Source organism: Leptodactylus fuscus, chromosome 8, assembly GCF_031893055.1.
Source record: "Leptodactylus fuscus isolate aLepFus1 chromosome 8, aLepFus1.hap2, whole genome shotgun sequence".
NCBI classification, from domain to species: domain Eukaryota; kingdom Metazoa; phylum Chordata; class Amphibia; order Anura; family Leptodactylidae; genus Leptodactylus; species Leptodactylus fuscus.
This window is the reverse complement of record NC_134272.1, coordinates 71,176,026-71,190,036: the sequence shown is the minus strand read 5'-3', so window position 1 is coordinate 71,190,036 and position 14,011 is coordinate 71,176,026. Positions and strand designations below refer to the sequence as shown.

The window sequence follows — 14,011 nt, the reverse complement described above, 5'->3', positions numbered from 1 at the left end:
TGTGGGGAAGTTAGCTCGGTAGAAGCCGTGGTGCGGACCCAAACTGCCAAGATAGGGACACAAAATGTGCAGCAAACTGGTTATTTAGAAAAAAACAGGAAAATAAATAAACCTTGACTTCAGGCACAAAATGAGCAAAACAAAATACAGCCTTAACTTCAGGCAAAAACAAAACAAAGTCCTGCTTGTCTGAGCCACTAGCTAAACAGAAATGTTAACCTAACTATACGTGTGGCTTACTTTCAGCCACAGGAACAAAACAAGCACAATATAGTCTCACTGGACTCAGGGTTACAGGATAAAATCATACACCTCCTTTCACCCCATGGAACTGCACTGGACCTGCAGCCTTTTTCTGGCCCAGTAATGAGCTAAGGATCTACGCCTACTCCAGATCCGTCCTGGACCACACATATGTCAGAAACCTGGGACGGATATATCTGGACTCCAGCACTCTGCCTGTCCCCTTCTCACACTATTTAACGACATGAGAAAAGGAGAGGTTGGCCTCAAATTTTGTGGAAAAATACATGGTTCTCAATATCCCATGACCCATGGGCAAATAAATGGAGGTGAGCAAAATTAGTTCCATTCTATGATTTACTTAGAAGCATCGCCTTTAAATCCCTAGAAAAAAATAAAATTTTAATATTTTAAATTACCCAATACCCATTAGAAAATTCTGAATTTAATAGATGGAGGTCCTTTCTCTCTGGAGGACCTACGCTATTGCATTACATAGAAAGTACATGGATTGAATTGGCTCAATGTAACACAGCAATTTTACGCCTTTCTCTCAATAGTAGAGGCAACTCCCAAGGGCAGGCTGGAAGATTTTTTGTTTTTAATCCAAAGCTTAAAGAGGACCATCTTTGCAAAGTCCAACTCTTTGCATCATTTAATAGCGGCTGCTCCACTAATGCCAACCCAGTTGGAATTTTTCTGTAGCCCCCACCATTCCTGAGCTCCTGCCCAACTGACAGTGTGGAGCATATGAGGCACCAAAACTATCAGCATTTGGTGTGATAGGAATAATGGCTCCCAAGTCCCTAGGAAAGTGCTTACCGATAGTGCTGAGGAACCTTGCTCCTGTGTGCTGTTCCTGTAACTTCCATAGAGGATAGGTGGAACGGTGAAACTAGTGGGACATACCCAGCTGTGCCATTTCCATAACAGTGAAGCTATGAAAAAAAAAATGCTGCTCAGCAGTGCTATACTGTGTGAGTAATTTCCATTCTCCTCTATGGGAGTTACAGGAACCGTGTGGAGGAGCAATGATTTACTCTTCCTGTAGAGACCACTAAAGGGGGTCAGCACGGGGACAGGTTATTCTCAGTTTGGCCAAGATGGAGATAACCCTTTAAAGAGGACCTTTCAGCGCTTAATCCAGCTCTTTACATTCAATAGGTGCTGATTCACTGATTTTGGCACAGTTGTCTTTTGTTCTATCCCCCACCTTTCTCAAGTAATATATGTTATTAGTTTTAATGTCTTATATGCTATTTAGACTCTGTACTGTCAGGTGGGCATTGTCACACGGGTAGACAAGGGGTGTGATTCTGAGCTCTGACACTGGCTGCCTTTGATTGGACCTCTGACTCACACCCCCTTTACTGCTCATGTCTGACACCACCCTCTTAACAGTTCAGAGCCTAAATAGCAGATCAGGCACCAAAACTAACTGCACTCATTGATCAGGAATGGTGGGGGCTGTAAAAAAAGATCCAACTGATGCAAAGAGCTGGATTAGGTGGTGAAAGGTCCTCTTTAAAAACATTTTCAAGGCAAAAACTTTTGTGATATATTAGTCATACATGTTCCTATCCTAGATTGGGAGTATCAGGATAGCTTTGTTACCTTCCTCTAGGTCAACTTTGGTTTATAGGTAAAACTTGATGGACTTGTGTCTTTATCCAGCCTTATCTATTATGTTACTACGTTACACAGAACATGCCGCATATATTATTTTAGGGAATGTATTATTTGCACTATGTGGACCTGCACTGGAGGCCCATTTTGATTTTGTTATGGTCTGTCTAGTAGCCAATCTTATCACATAATCACACTTTTTCTTCCCATCCAGGCTCACAGTTTGTATGCTAATCCAAAACCCTGACTCTGTAATGAATTTTGCAATATTTTCCTACAGTATCTGCCTTTAGTGTTCAACAATTTTAATGTGATAGCACTAAAAGGACTGTCCAGCAGAAGCAGAAGGTTCAGAAAGGGTCATAATTTTTTTTTTCAATTTTCTGGCGATCTTAACTCCCTTGTTCCCCTCAACTGGCTCGATCAGTCACGACCAGTCTCCAGCATTGACAACACTCAACCAGTGATTGTCTGGGATAAATTGATCTTTCTAATCTAAGCTAAACACCCCACCCCCATTTCCTTCTAAATGACTAAGTGTACCAAAATCCTTATTTACCTAGAATTCCTGGCACATTATTTGATTTTCTGATGTTGTTCCATTTACCCTTCCAGAAACAGATCATCACCTATACTAACTCCCCATTATACTTACATGTCTTGTGATCTGGACCATCTGGGCATGGGACATCACTTCTTCACTTCAGTTGGCATTTCCTCTTCTTGACGTCTGACGGCCACTTGCACTGGACTGCTCAGAAGAAGTGATGTCCCATGTCCAGATGGTCCAGATCAGAAAACAGGTAAGTATGATATAGTGGAGATTGAGTTAGTTAGGACGGGATAATAGTGGGCAGGCTAGGTAGGGAAACAGGGATGGGGTGTGAGTTAAAAGGGAGTGAGTGAGATGGTGTGAGTCAGCTCTGAAACCCAAGGCATCAGGGTAGTTGTTGGAAAACACAGAACAGGAAAATTCTCATGTAAACAAAGGCAGAAGATGTTAGGAGCTCACAGAGAACCCAGTAATCACTCAAAACACTGCTAAAGGTAATAGCACTAACAGACCTTTTTTGTAAAATAAATTTTTTTGCCCCGGAAAACCCCCTTTAACTAAGCAGCATTTCCTGTGTGTCGAGATGGATAAGGAAGTAGAGACCAGTTATGGACACACAAACATTGTAACCAGACCAATAAGGGATCGGCAAGATGAATGACCATTGCTTATTTTATTTTTTAACTGATTCTGAGCCTTTTGTTAAAATAAATTAATTAATTAATTGTTACTACGCGGCCAACCCCTTTTATGACTCGGACAGGCAGGACATACTGTCTCATCATAGGCGCTACAATACAAGAAATCTCTAGCATTGACACTTATCCCGTCTCAAATTTAGAATTGACTAAAGAATACGTGCAGTAGGAGATACAGTGTATTTTTTTTACCACCAAAAACATTTCAGGAAAGCCGTTCTGACAGCTTTGCAGTTATTTATGAAGAGCAGTACGGTTTCCTAAAAGTGTTTTCTTACATGACAAGGTTCTGAGGATTACAAAGCTAAATAAAGAAAAGGCATAATACACTTCGGCAAAATTGACAGAACGTAATAACTAAATTCTCGCTTCCTACTCATTACCTAAATCCTTGAAGTACATATTATTCAGTTATCTGTAGCACTTGTGTCACTTTAATGCAGAAATACCAGCCGCCGGTAAGTATTAGCACCTAGAAACTCCGAAACCTGTTTCTGTCTCTTGACACCGAGCTGTTACTTTGGGAAATATGTTTTAGGAAATTTGTGTCAGTGTACATTTTTCTTGTACCGCTGTGCGTAGTTCACAGGCTGTGTAAGTTTCTTGTAATAGGCAATGTTAAGTTCAAAAGGGCAATGGAAGGAACACTGAAGAAGCCTTGAGGGTTTGCTTGGTGGCTCATGAAGGTCACTCTTCGAACTCAAAGGGCAAGTTGCCATGAAGCAGGAGGGACTGTCTGAGAAAATGATCCCATTGTCATGCTGTTTTCTGATCTTCGTTTCCAATCCTCTTCCTCCAAGCATATAATGAAGCCAGACTATGTGACGACAGGCATTGTGCCTGACTGGGGAGACTTCATTGAAATTAAGGACGAAGATCAGATTCAAGGGCTTCGTCAGGCTTGTCAACTAGCCCGTCATATTTTACTTATGGCTGGAAGAATTTTAAAGGTAATGGTTGTATCAGCTTCAGATATAAATCCAATTGTTGGGCACGGATCTTCATTCATTCGAAAACGGATGTCACAAAATGTTGCAACAGTTAATAAAATAATATACTTAATATCTTATTAAAGGATATATTTCTATATACAGACCTACAGTAGAAATAATCACCCCTAGTGACGCCATTTGTAGAAATAACAAAAACTTGTCAAAAAGTAGACAAACGGACACTTTTAACCCCATTCGAAGCCCATTAACGGCCAATAAACAGATCCATTAAAAAAAATTAAAATTTAAAAAAATTGAAAAGGATAACCATACATGATGTGAATAGGCCGTCTTCAGTAAAATATTACAAAATGAAACATGTAAAACAAAATATTTTTTTTCAAGGCGTTTTTTAAAATTTGGATCATTTTGTTCAAATATTTTTGAAGTTCTATTGAGAAGCCTACAGAGAAAAAGGTGGAAATACAACATACCTTCAGCATTTTAATAAAAATCCCACTAAAACACCACAAACCAAAAGACATCTGTACATAGTCTTGTATTTTACTATAGACGGTCAAGGAATATCTGGCTCCAGTATATAGCTCCAAAAAATACTGAAAAAAGACACAAAATTGGGGCTAAATGCTAAGAGTGATAACTATAATGTTTTATATTTAAGTTCTTATATGTTTGATAGTTCTTTTTCTATGTTTCATAAGAAAAAAGTTAAGCTGAAGTTAATATTTTGATGTTTTTCATAATCATTTTGCCAGTAGGTGGCAGTGTTCAGATGTCACACATAGATATCAGAGATGAGCGAACACTGTTCGGATCAGCCGATCCGAACAGCACGCACCCATAGAAATGAATGGAAGCACCTGTGACGCCAGCCGCCGGCAAAGTCAGCGTCACAGGTGCTTCCATTCATTTCTATGGGTGCGTGCTGTTCGGATCGGCTGATCCGAACAGTGTTCGCTCATCTCTAATAGATATCTATTATTATAAATAGATGCTATATGGCTATACAGGTTGCTAATACATAATACTACTAGTTATAATAAAAAAAAGTTACATTTGGAATGTAGAATCGCATTAAAATAGTCAAAATTACAGAATTGTGAATCAATACCAATACCTAGAGATGAGCGAACAGTAAAATGTTCGAGGTTCGATATTCGCTTCGAGTAGCCCCTCAATATTCGACTACTCGAATCGAATATCGAACCCTATTATAGTCTATGGGGGGAATGCTCGTTTCAGGGGTAGGCAACATTCAATCAAATTATACTTACCAAGTCCACGAGTGAGGGTCGGGCTGGATCCTCTGAGAAGTCTTCTCCTTGCAGGGTTCCCGCGGCATCTTTGGGCTCTGAATTCACTCTGATGGCATCGGGCCTGGGCAGAGCCGACTGCACATGCCCGCACTAGAAGCAGACATACGCAGTCGGCTCTGCCCAGGCCCGATGCCTGGCAGAGTGAACTCAGAGCCGGAAGACGCCGCGGGGAAGCTGCACGGAGAAGACTTCTAAAGGTAGGAGAAGAACCAGCGTTGATTGGCCGACTGTCTAGCATTCGGCCAACCAATGCTGGTTCTGCATCGAACTTTTACATTCGAATAGCGAGTGATACTCGATCGAGTTCGAGTATTTCGAATACCGTAGTATGCGATCGAATACCTACTCGATTGAATACTACTCGCTCATCTCTACCAATACCATGTCTGTTTTGATATTTCATGGATGGCAGTAATATATATATGGATAGGGCAGTTTCTGTTTTTCGAGAACCTTACAACCTTATTTCCTTGTGTCTCCCATTTTTTTTAGGTTGGCATGACAACTGAAGAAATAGATACATTTGTTCACCATAATATTATTAGTCGGGATTCTTACCCATCCCCATTAGGTTACGGAGGATTCCCTAAATCTGTGTGTACTTCAGTGAACAATGTGGTGTGCCATGGAATCCCAGACAGGTACATTTTACCTTTAAGTAACCTTTTTGTACCTTTTCGTAGCCGTATAGAAATAACGCTAAAGTGTTGCTGTCATTTAGTGAAAGTTTTGACCTTCAGCAGTTGATACAAGAAGCGGCATAAGTGCTCCGTGCCCTTTCATTCCTTGCTGATCCTTTGTTTTAGTGATCAGTGACGATCCAAGCACCGGGACCGCAACTTACAAAATCTTCTGACATTTCACTATGACTTTTCTGATGTTTTTGTTTTTTTTCCATTGAGTTATGTTTTAGCTCTTGTATTATACAATATTGTATTACAGAACCACACTTTATTACCAAACTTTTACAACCCTTTTAAAGGGCTGCTGAAGACTTGATATAGGATGGGTCACCAGTATTAGATTGGTGGGGGTCCAACACTTGATAACCCCACTGATCAGCTGCCATGGCCCTTCAATCTGCACAGTTTATGCCAAGCCACTAAGCTTCTATTGATATGAATGGGAGCTAACCTGTAAAAGTATCCACAGCCACTATAGCATCTGCATCTGGCTCTGTACATTGTAGAGATACTATGGCATTACCATCTGATCTGTGGGTGATACTGGAAATTGTTTCCCCCTTCCCCCCCGCCCCACTAATCTGATATTGATGACCTATACTAAAGATAGTCACCAATATTAAAGGAATTATCAGAAACTCAGGGGTGTCTGGTTGTATAGTTCTGTATAGTCCTCTTTCCCTCTTATATCACAACTTGGAAGCAGAGACTCCATGACCGTGAAGACTAATCAGTGGAATCATGGGGTCTCAAGCAAAGAACTGTTGCTGTATCTAAGTGACATCCCCGATTTCTCATGAACGTCTGCTGATGTCAGTGATTGGGCTCCGCCGTGAGCTTCTCTATTTCTGGCCTGGCAAGTCCCAGTACGGGAGGGAAAGGAGACAAGGAACCTGGGACTGTCCAATGGAGCACCAGGGATATATAGATGGGAACCCGGGACTGTCCAATGGAACACCAGGGACATATAGATGGGAACCCGGGACTGTCCAGTGGAGCACCAGGGATATATAGATGACTTTTTTTTATTGTTGTTGTACACCCAACATGGCGTCCCTACATTTCCTTTAAGTCCTGGACAACCTTTTTAAGTCCTGGACAATTTCGAGAGACAAGCTTGCTAGCTATGTGAGCAGGACTAGGCCATGAGGACTTTCAGCTTCTTCCTATAAGCAATGAAGACCTCTAATGACTAGCAGAGATGTTGAATATCATTTTATGACAGCTTAATGTATGGATGTAAGTAATCCCCTGTAGGCATGAGGGATTAATTATCGGGGAATATTTGGACAGACAAGTAATGCTATTGGATGTCTACACTAACATTACTACAACCACTTTATGGACGTGTTTCAAAATCACTTTCAGTCGAGCGCAAATAAGTAGAAAAAAAGCTAAATTAGACAAAATTGATCAATTGCTCAAGACTCATGGACTAATCCCTGGGATTATTTGCACCAAGGAAATATAGATAGGCGCTCTGCCAAGGAAAACTGTGATCAAGTGTCCTATCAGATGGCTGAGGCTTCACAGTGTGGAAACGTTCCTTTTTTTGCTGCAGATTTTGTTGAAACTTTGTCAAAAAAGTCAAAAAGTTTGCAAAAAAAAAAGCAACTTTTCTGCAACGTGGGGCTTCAGCCTGGAGCTCAGTAGTTGTGAACGGTTTGGTGACCAAAAACAAGTGAGAAGATTTCAAATTGGAAATCATTTGGAAACCAGAAATAATTAATTTACATGGCTGACCTGTCCTCTCCTGTTTTTTTTTGCTTTGCAAAGGTTAATATCTGCAGGTAAAACTGGCAGCAAGCATTGACATGCTACAAGCTTAAAATCCACAGTGCAAGTCTGTTTTTGCAGTGGGTTTTAGTTCATCCACATTTCATCCATGATGCTTGTGCTGTATGTTAGCTGCCAGCATGTTTGTGGTAACTTACCTGCTGTGGTCCCAATCTTAAAGTGGTTGTCTCATCAAACCGCTGCAAACCTAAGGGTATGATGACATGGAAGAATTTGGAACTGAAGTTCACATGGCAGAAAATGAAGAGAAATTGTGCATTCATTTGCGGCTGATTTGGTCCACATGAATAGGCCTAACCGTCAGGGAATCCTGAGTCACGGAATCTGTGGCAAAATTGAGTAGTACTCTGATTTTTGCAGCACCCTGCTAAGATCTCTGCCTCCCATTGAGAACAATTGGAGGCATATTTGGAGTGGCATGTGCCGTGGATTTGGGGGCGGAATCTGCTCCCAAATCTGGAACAGATTCCTCCATGTGAAGGTACCCTCAGGGTATGTTTATATGGTGGACTATGGAGCAGAAAGCCATGGCCTTGGTTTCAGCTTGTCACCGTGGGTTCCTTAGGGACGTTTTTTTGGAGAGGATTTTAAGGTGCCTCAAAATCCTCTCCAAAAAGCGTCTCTAAGGAACCCACGATGAAAAGCTGAAACCAAACCGAGTGTATTTTGGAGAGGACGAACCCTTACCAATGGCTCATACAATGACAAGGGTTTTATGAACGCTTGTGTCACGTCGCTGTTGCCTCCTTTGTCTTCGGGCAGCCAACTAGATGAGACATCCCCTTTAAGTTTTGCATTGACTATGATGAAGCATTGTTTATATAAATGCAGTTAGATTTTGCACAGCTTTTTGTCTCCAGTAATGTGAAATGTTAACCATATCCGTATGTCCTCAGGAGACAATCGGGGTAAGACCGCTAGCGATAAATTAAGTGAGCTTACATCATTAATAGGTTTTTTTTCACATCCTATTATATTGTCCCATTTGGTCAGAAGAAAACATATTAACCCATTGAAACACAACATTTGCATCATGCCTCTGGTTACAATAGTGAATGGTTTATTATAACACGCTGAATGGCATTTATTCCGGAAACTCCAAAGGCAATGTTCTCTTCTTTCTTTTACAGCCGACCTCTTGAAGACGGAGATATTATCAACATAGACATCACTGTGAGTCATGTACTTAGCACTTCCCATCAGCTTTATGTTCCAACCTTTCACACGTACAAATCGATGACATGTAATAAATTGTAACTCCAGTCCTATTTTACAAATTCTGGCCAACGCGTTTCAAGCTTTTCAGCTACAAACAGAATGTAAATTGCAGCGGGTCAAAACCATTGCAAAATATGTTGCAAAATCTGCATGTTTTATGTTTAATCAATGTCTATTGAAACGTTGTACAGCACATAGGGTATATATGGACCAGGAGATATACATACAGTATATAGGAATAAGCAAAACCAACACTGTGCCACTAACACTAAGTAGAAATAATAAACTTTTTTTTGTCTCTGACTGGCCCCGTGCACATGACTACGACTACACACCCCTGACCCGATCTACATGAGAATTAGTCATACTGTCATTCTGTGACTTGGCTTTTCCATATTAAATAAGTAATACATAAGTACAGATTTTTTCGCGCAAACTGTGAGCCTGTATAGGATGCATTTTCCAGTTTGACCAGGGCTGTGGAGTTGGAGTCTCATATAAGTGATCAAGTCTGACTCTGGCTGCCAAATGTTTGCTTATACTATGCAATAATTGATATTGTATAATTATTTATTTATTTATTATGCTTACTTATATAGCGCCATCATATTCCGCAGCGCTTTACAGACATTGACAGTCACTGTCCCATATAGGGCTCACAATCTAAATTCCCTATCAGTATGTCTTTGGTGTGTGGGAGGAAACCGGAGTACCCGGAGGAAGCCCATGCAAACACGGGGAGAACATACAAACTCCTTGCAGATGTTGTCCTTGGCAGGATTCGAACCCAGGACTCCAACGCTGCAAGGCTGCAGTGCTAACCACTGAACCTAATGAATTATATGTATAGTTTGTTACATATTTACTTTCATAGGAATTCACTCATTAGGTTTTTAATGAATTGTACCATTTGTGACTGACCATGGCTGTCAGCCATTTGTGAAGAAGACGGAATCGGAGTTGGTTGACTCACCAATTTGCCAAATTTTGGGGGGCAGATTCCTTACCAAATTCTGGTGCATGCCCTTAGGCCATATGCACACGACGGCAGTGATTTTGACTCTCTGCAAATACTGATCCACAAAAAACATGTCGGTACACAAATCTGCAAAAAAGACTTGTATGATCCTCTACACTGGTCTGTTTTGCAAATGTATAATTTCCAGTCCTTGCATATGGCAGGACATACGGCCACAGAAACTATGGTCATGTGTATGGGCCCATAGAAATGAAGGGGTTCATACTATTGCAGGTCACAATTAAGGTTAAAATCTATGGCTATGTGTATGGGCTCATAGAAATGAATGGGGCTGTACTCTTGTGGGTTCGCAATTATGGTTAAAAATAGAGATGAGTGAGTACTGTTTGGATCAGCCGATCCGAACAGCACGCTCACATAGAAATGAATGGACGTAGCCAGCACGCGGAGTGTTAAGCAGCCGGCCACCATCAAAGCGGAAGTACCAGGTACTTCCATTCATTTCTATGGAGCGTGCTGTTCGGATCGGCTGATCCGAACAGTACTCGCTCATCTCTAGTTAAAAATGATGGCCGTGTGTAGGAGCTCATAGAAATGAATGGCTCCATACTTTTACAAGTCCACAATTAGATGTATATACTACGGTTGTGTGACTGAGGCCTTGTCCTTCTACTAACATTGCCATCTGATTATATTTACAAGTCTCCATAGCAGACATCGCTTGCTGAGACTTGTAGTTCCCTGCCAGCTAAGCAACGCCAGATTGTCTCAGCCTCCGGCGTGAACCAATAAGTAAATTCACTGCGGAATATGAGATGTAAGTCGACTTTCTGAGACGTCTTTGTCAGTGCAGATAATAACACTCCATAGCTTTTCTTCTTTTGTACAGATGACAATACAAATCTGTTCGGAAATGATATTTTCATTTATAAAATCCCCGGACACTCGAATGTTTTAGTTGATGTTGTTTACTTGTTGCGCGGCTGTTTTTATTGTCTTCGCTCTCTCTCTCTCTCGGTTTTTTTTCTCTCTCGCTCTCTCTCTTTTTAACCCTGGGTTTACTCCAAGCAGACCCGGGCTTGACATGAATTTAAGGTGGAATCAGATGAACTGAGATCAGTGTAGGCCTAAGTGAAATGTCAGCCCAATCCCGCTATGTGTCATGTTTTTGAGAAGGTGTAATTGTTATTGATCCTTGGTGTAGTTAATGCAGAGCGCTGCAGTACTGAGCAGCTGCTGAAGATAGATATGTATGAGATGAGCGAACGTGGGGGAAAGGCAGCATTTTTCTTTCACTCTAGCGAGATTGATCTTCCTCTTCCTGCTGATTTGGAGTAGGGCCTGTCATTATCTTACTCTGTCATTAGAGGCTACATTGGCCTGTGTATGTCAGTCTATTTGGACAGCAACTCTTTTGCTAGCAGTGTTCCCTACATTTATTAAAATCCCTGAAGATAGTGTTGTGTTCCATTTGCAGCAGAGGAACCTTTAACCCTTTGGCTGCAGAACACGCTGCGTGTTTATCTGTCGCACCCTTAATGATTCGGAGGCCACTGAGTGATTTAACACATGACAAAGAATTCGGCAAATTTTCTATTCATGCAGCGGAAATTTCAGTGTTCCGTGGTGGTTGGGGGCTTATTGTTTCAATCTGGCATTATCACATATGGGAACAAAAAACAGCCCCCCCCCCCAATAAATCTTTCTATCCCAAAAATTTTTAGTATTTTTGTATAATGCTGTATGTGCCTGATATACATACACACTATGATATGACTTAGCCCAGCCATGTCTTCCAAATGCAATTCTAAGATTACCCCATTGGCGGTAATATATTCCATAGAGCTGTAGCTGAGCTTATTGAGGGTGACAGATCATCATTCCTGCCATACATAGAAGCTACAGCTTAGTAGATGAGGTTGGATGAAGACATCAGTCCATCAAGTCCAACCTATAACCCTACAATCCCCTACAGTGTTGATCTAGGGGAAGGCAAAAAACCCCATGAGGCTCGTGCCAATTGCCCCATTTCAGGAAAAAATTCCTTCCCGACTCCAATCTGGCAGTCAGTATAAAACCCTAGATCAGCTCATATAGTTGCGGTCTGCAAGGACGTTCAGAGTTTAGGGCACTGGTATCAGTTACTGCGTTCCCCAATATGTATATAGGTTTTAATTGGTTTACATAGAGTTCCATTTAATTGTCATATAGGGTGAGGATTTTGGATCAAATAGCATAAGGTCTAATATGTAATGGATACATAATAAATATATATGGAGATTTTAATGCTCATGCACCCAGTATAGCAGCTCCCATTGTGGTGGACATGACGCATCCATCCATTACATGGACATCCACTTAATGGGCAGCTTGCCGCACAATCCCAACTGATTGCTGTAGGTGGGCTTCTTGGACCCGGCACTGATCAGCTGATCCGGTTGCCTCTGAGCACCGGAAGCTGCTGCTGTGGTTGGGGTCACAAGTATTAGTGCAGAGCTGCAACCCCATCCACTCCATCCAAAATATTGTTCTGGAAGGCTTCGTATCTTGTTGTGCCTGTAGACAACTGGGTGAACAAATCTGTGCAAGGTGCGGATGTGGGACCCCAAATAATCAACCCCTTTAAGTTAATATCCTTTTGCATTATGCGAGTATATTAACATGAATGAATTACAATCCAGGGTTTTTATACTGACTGCCAGATTGGAGTTGGGAAGGAATTTTTTTCCCTGAAATGGGGCAATTGGCATGAGCCACATGGGGTTTTTTTGCCTTCCCCTGGATCAACACTGTAGGGGATTGTAGAGTTATAGCTTGGACTTGACGGACTGATGTCTTTATCCAACCTCATCTTCTATGTATGTAACTATGTATATAACAATGTGGTGCAGAGGAACAGTGGCGTAACTAGGAATGGCAGGGCCCCATGGCAAACTTTTGACATGGCCCTCCCCTCCCCCCCCGACCGACACCAACGCCAAAGACCTCAACCGACCCCCTGCTATGCATTCCTGTATGCTCTATTATGCCCCATAGTGGCCCCTGCACACAGTATTATACCCCATAGTGGCCCCTGCACACAGTATTATACCCCATAGTGGCCCCTGCACACAGTATTATCCCCCATAGTGGCCCCTGCATACAGTAATATCCCCCATAGTGGCCCCTGCATACAGTATTATCCCCCATAGTGGCCCCTCCACACAGTATTATCCCCCATAGTGGCCCCTGCACACAGTATTATCCCCCATAGTGGCCCCTGCATACAGTATTATCCCCCATAGTGGCCCCTGCATACAGTATTATCCCCCATAGTGGCCCCTGCATACAGTATTATCCCCCATAGTGGCCCCTCCACACAGTATTATCCCCCATAGTGGCCCCTGCACACAATATTATCCCCCATAGTGGCCCCTCCACACAGTATTATCCCCCATAGTGGCCCCTGCACACAGTATTATCCCCCATAGTGGCCCCTGCATACAGTATTATCCCCCATAGTGGCCCCTGCATACAGTATTATCCCCCATAGTGGCCCCTGCATACAGTATTATCCCCCATAGTGGCCCCTCCACACAGTATTATCCCCCATAGTGGCCCCTGCACACAATATTATCCCCCATAGTGGCCCCTCCACACAGTATTATCCCCCATAGTGGCCCCTGCACATAGTATTATGTCCCATAGTGGCCCCTGCACACAGTATTATCCCCCATAGTGGCCCCTGCATACAGTATTATCCCCCATAGTGGCCCCTGCATACAGTATTATCCCCCATAGTGGCCCCTCCACACAGTATTATCCCCCATAGTGGCCCCTGCATACAGTATTATCCCCCATAGTGGCCCCTGCATACAGTATTATCCCCCATAGTGGCCCCTCCACACAGTATTATCCCCCATAGTGGCCCCTGCACACAGTATTATCCCCCATAGTGGCCCCTCC

At 42.3% G+C, this 14,011-nt stretch overlaps 1 protein-coding gene across 3 annotated transcripts in view; it reads left to right on the top strand.

The window, feature by feature from the left end:
• Positions 1 to 14,011, top strand: part of METAP1D (methionyl aminopeptidase type 1D, mitochondrial) — a 129,223-nt gene that overhangs the window by 66,089 nt on the left and 49,123 nt on the right. For all 3 annotated transcript variants that reach the window (XM_075284152.1, XM_075284154.1, XM_075284153.1), the window contains 3 exons: positions 3,921 to 4,070; positions 5,882 to 6,030; positions 9,000 to 9,042. In XM_075284152.1, coding sequence (XP_075140253.1) covers positions 3,921 to 4,070; positions 5,882 to 6,030; positions 9,000 to 9,042 — 342 coding nt within the window. The remainder of the gene's footprint in view (positions 1 to 3,920; positions 4,071 to 5,881; positions 6,031 to 8,999; positions 9,043 to 14,011) is intronic.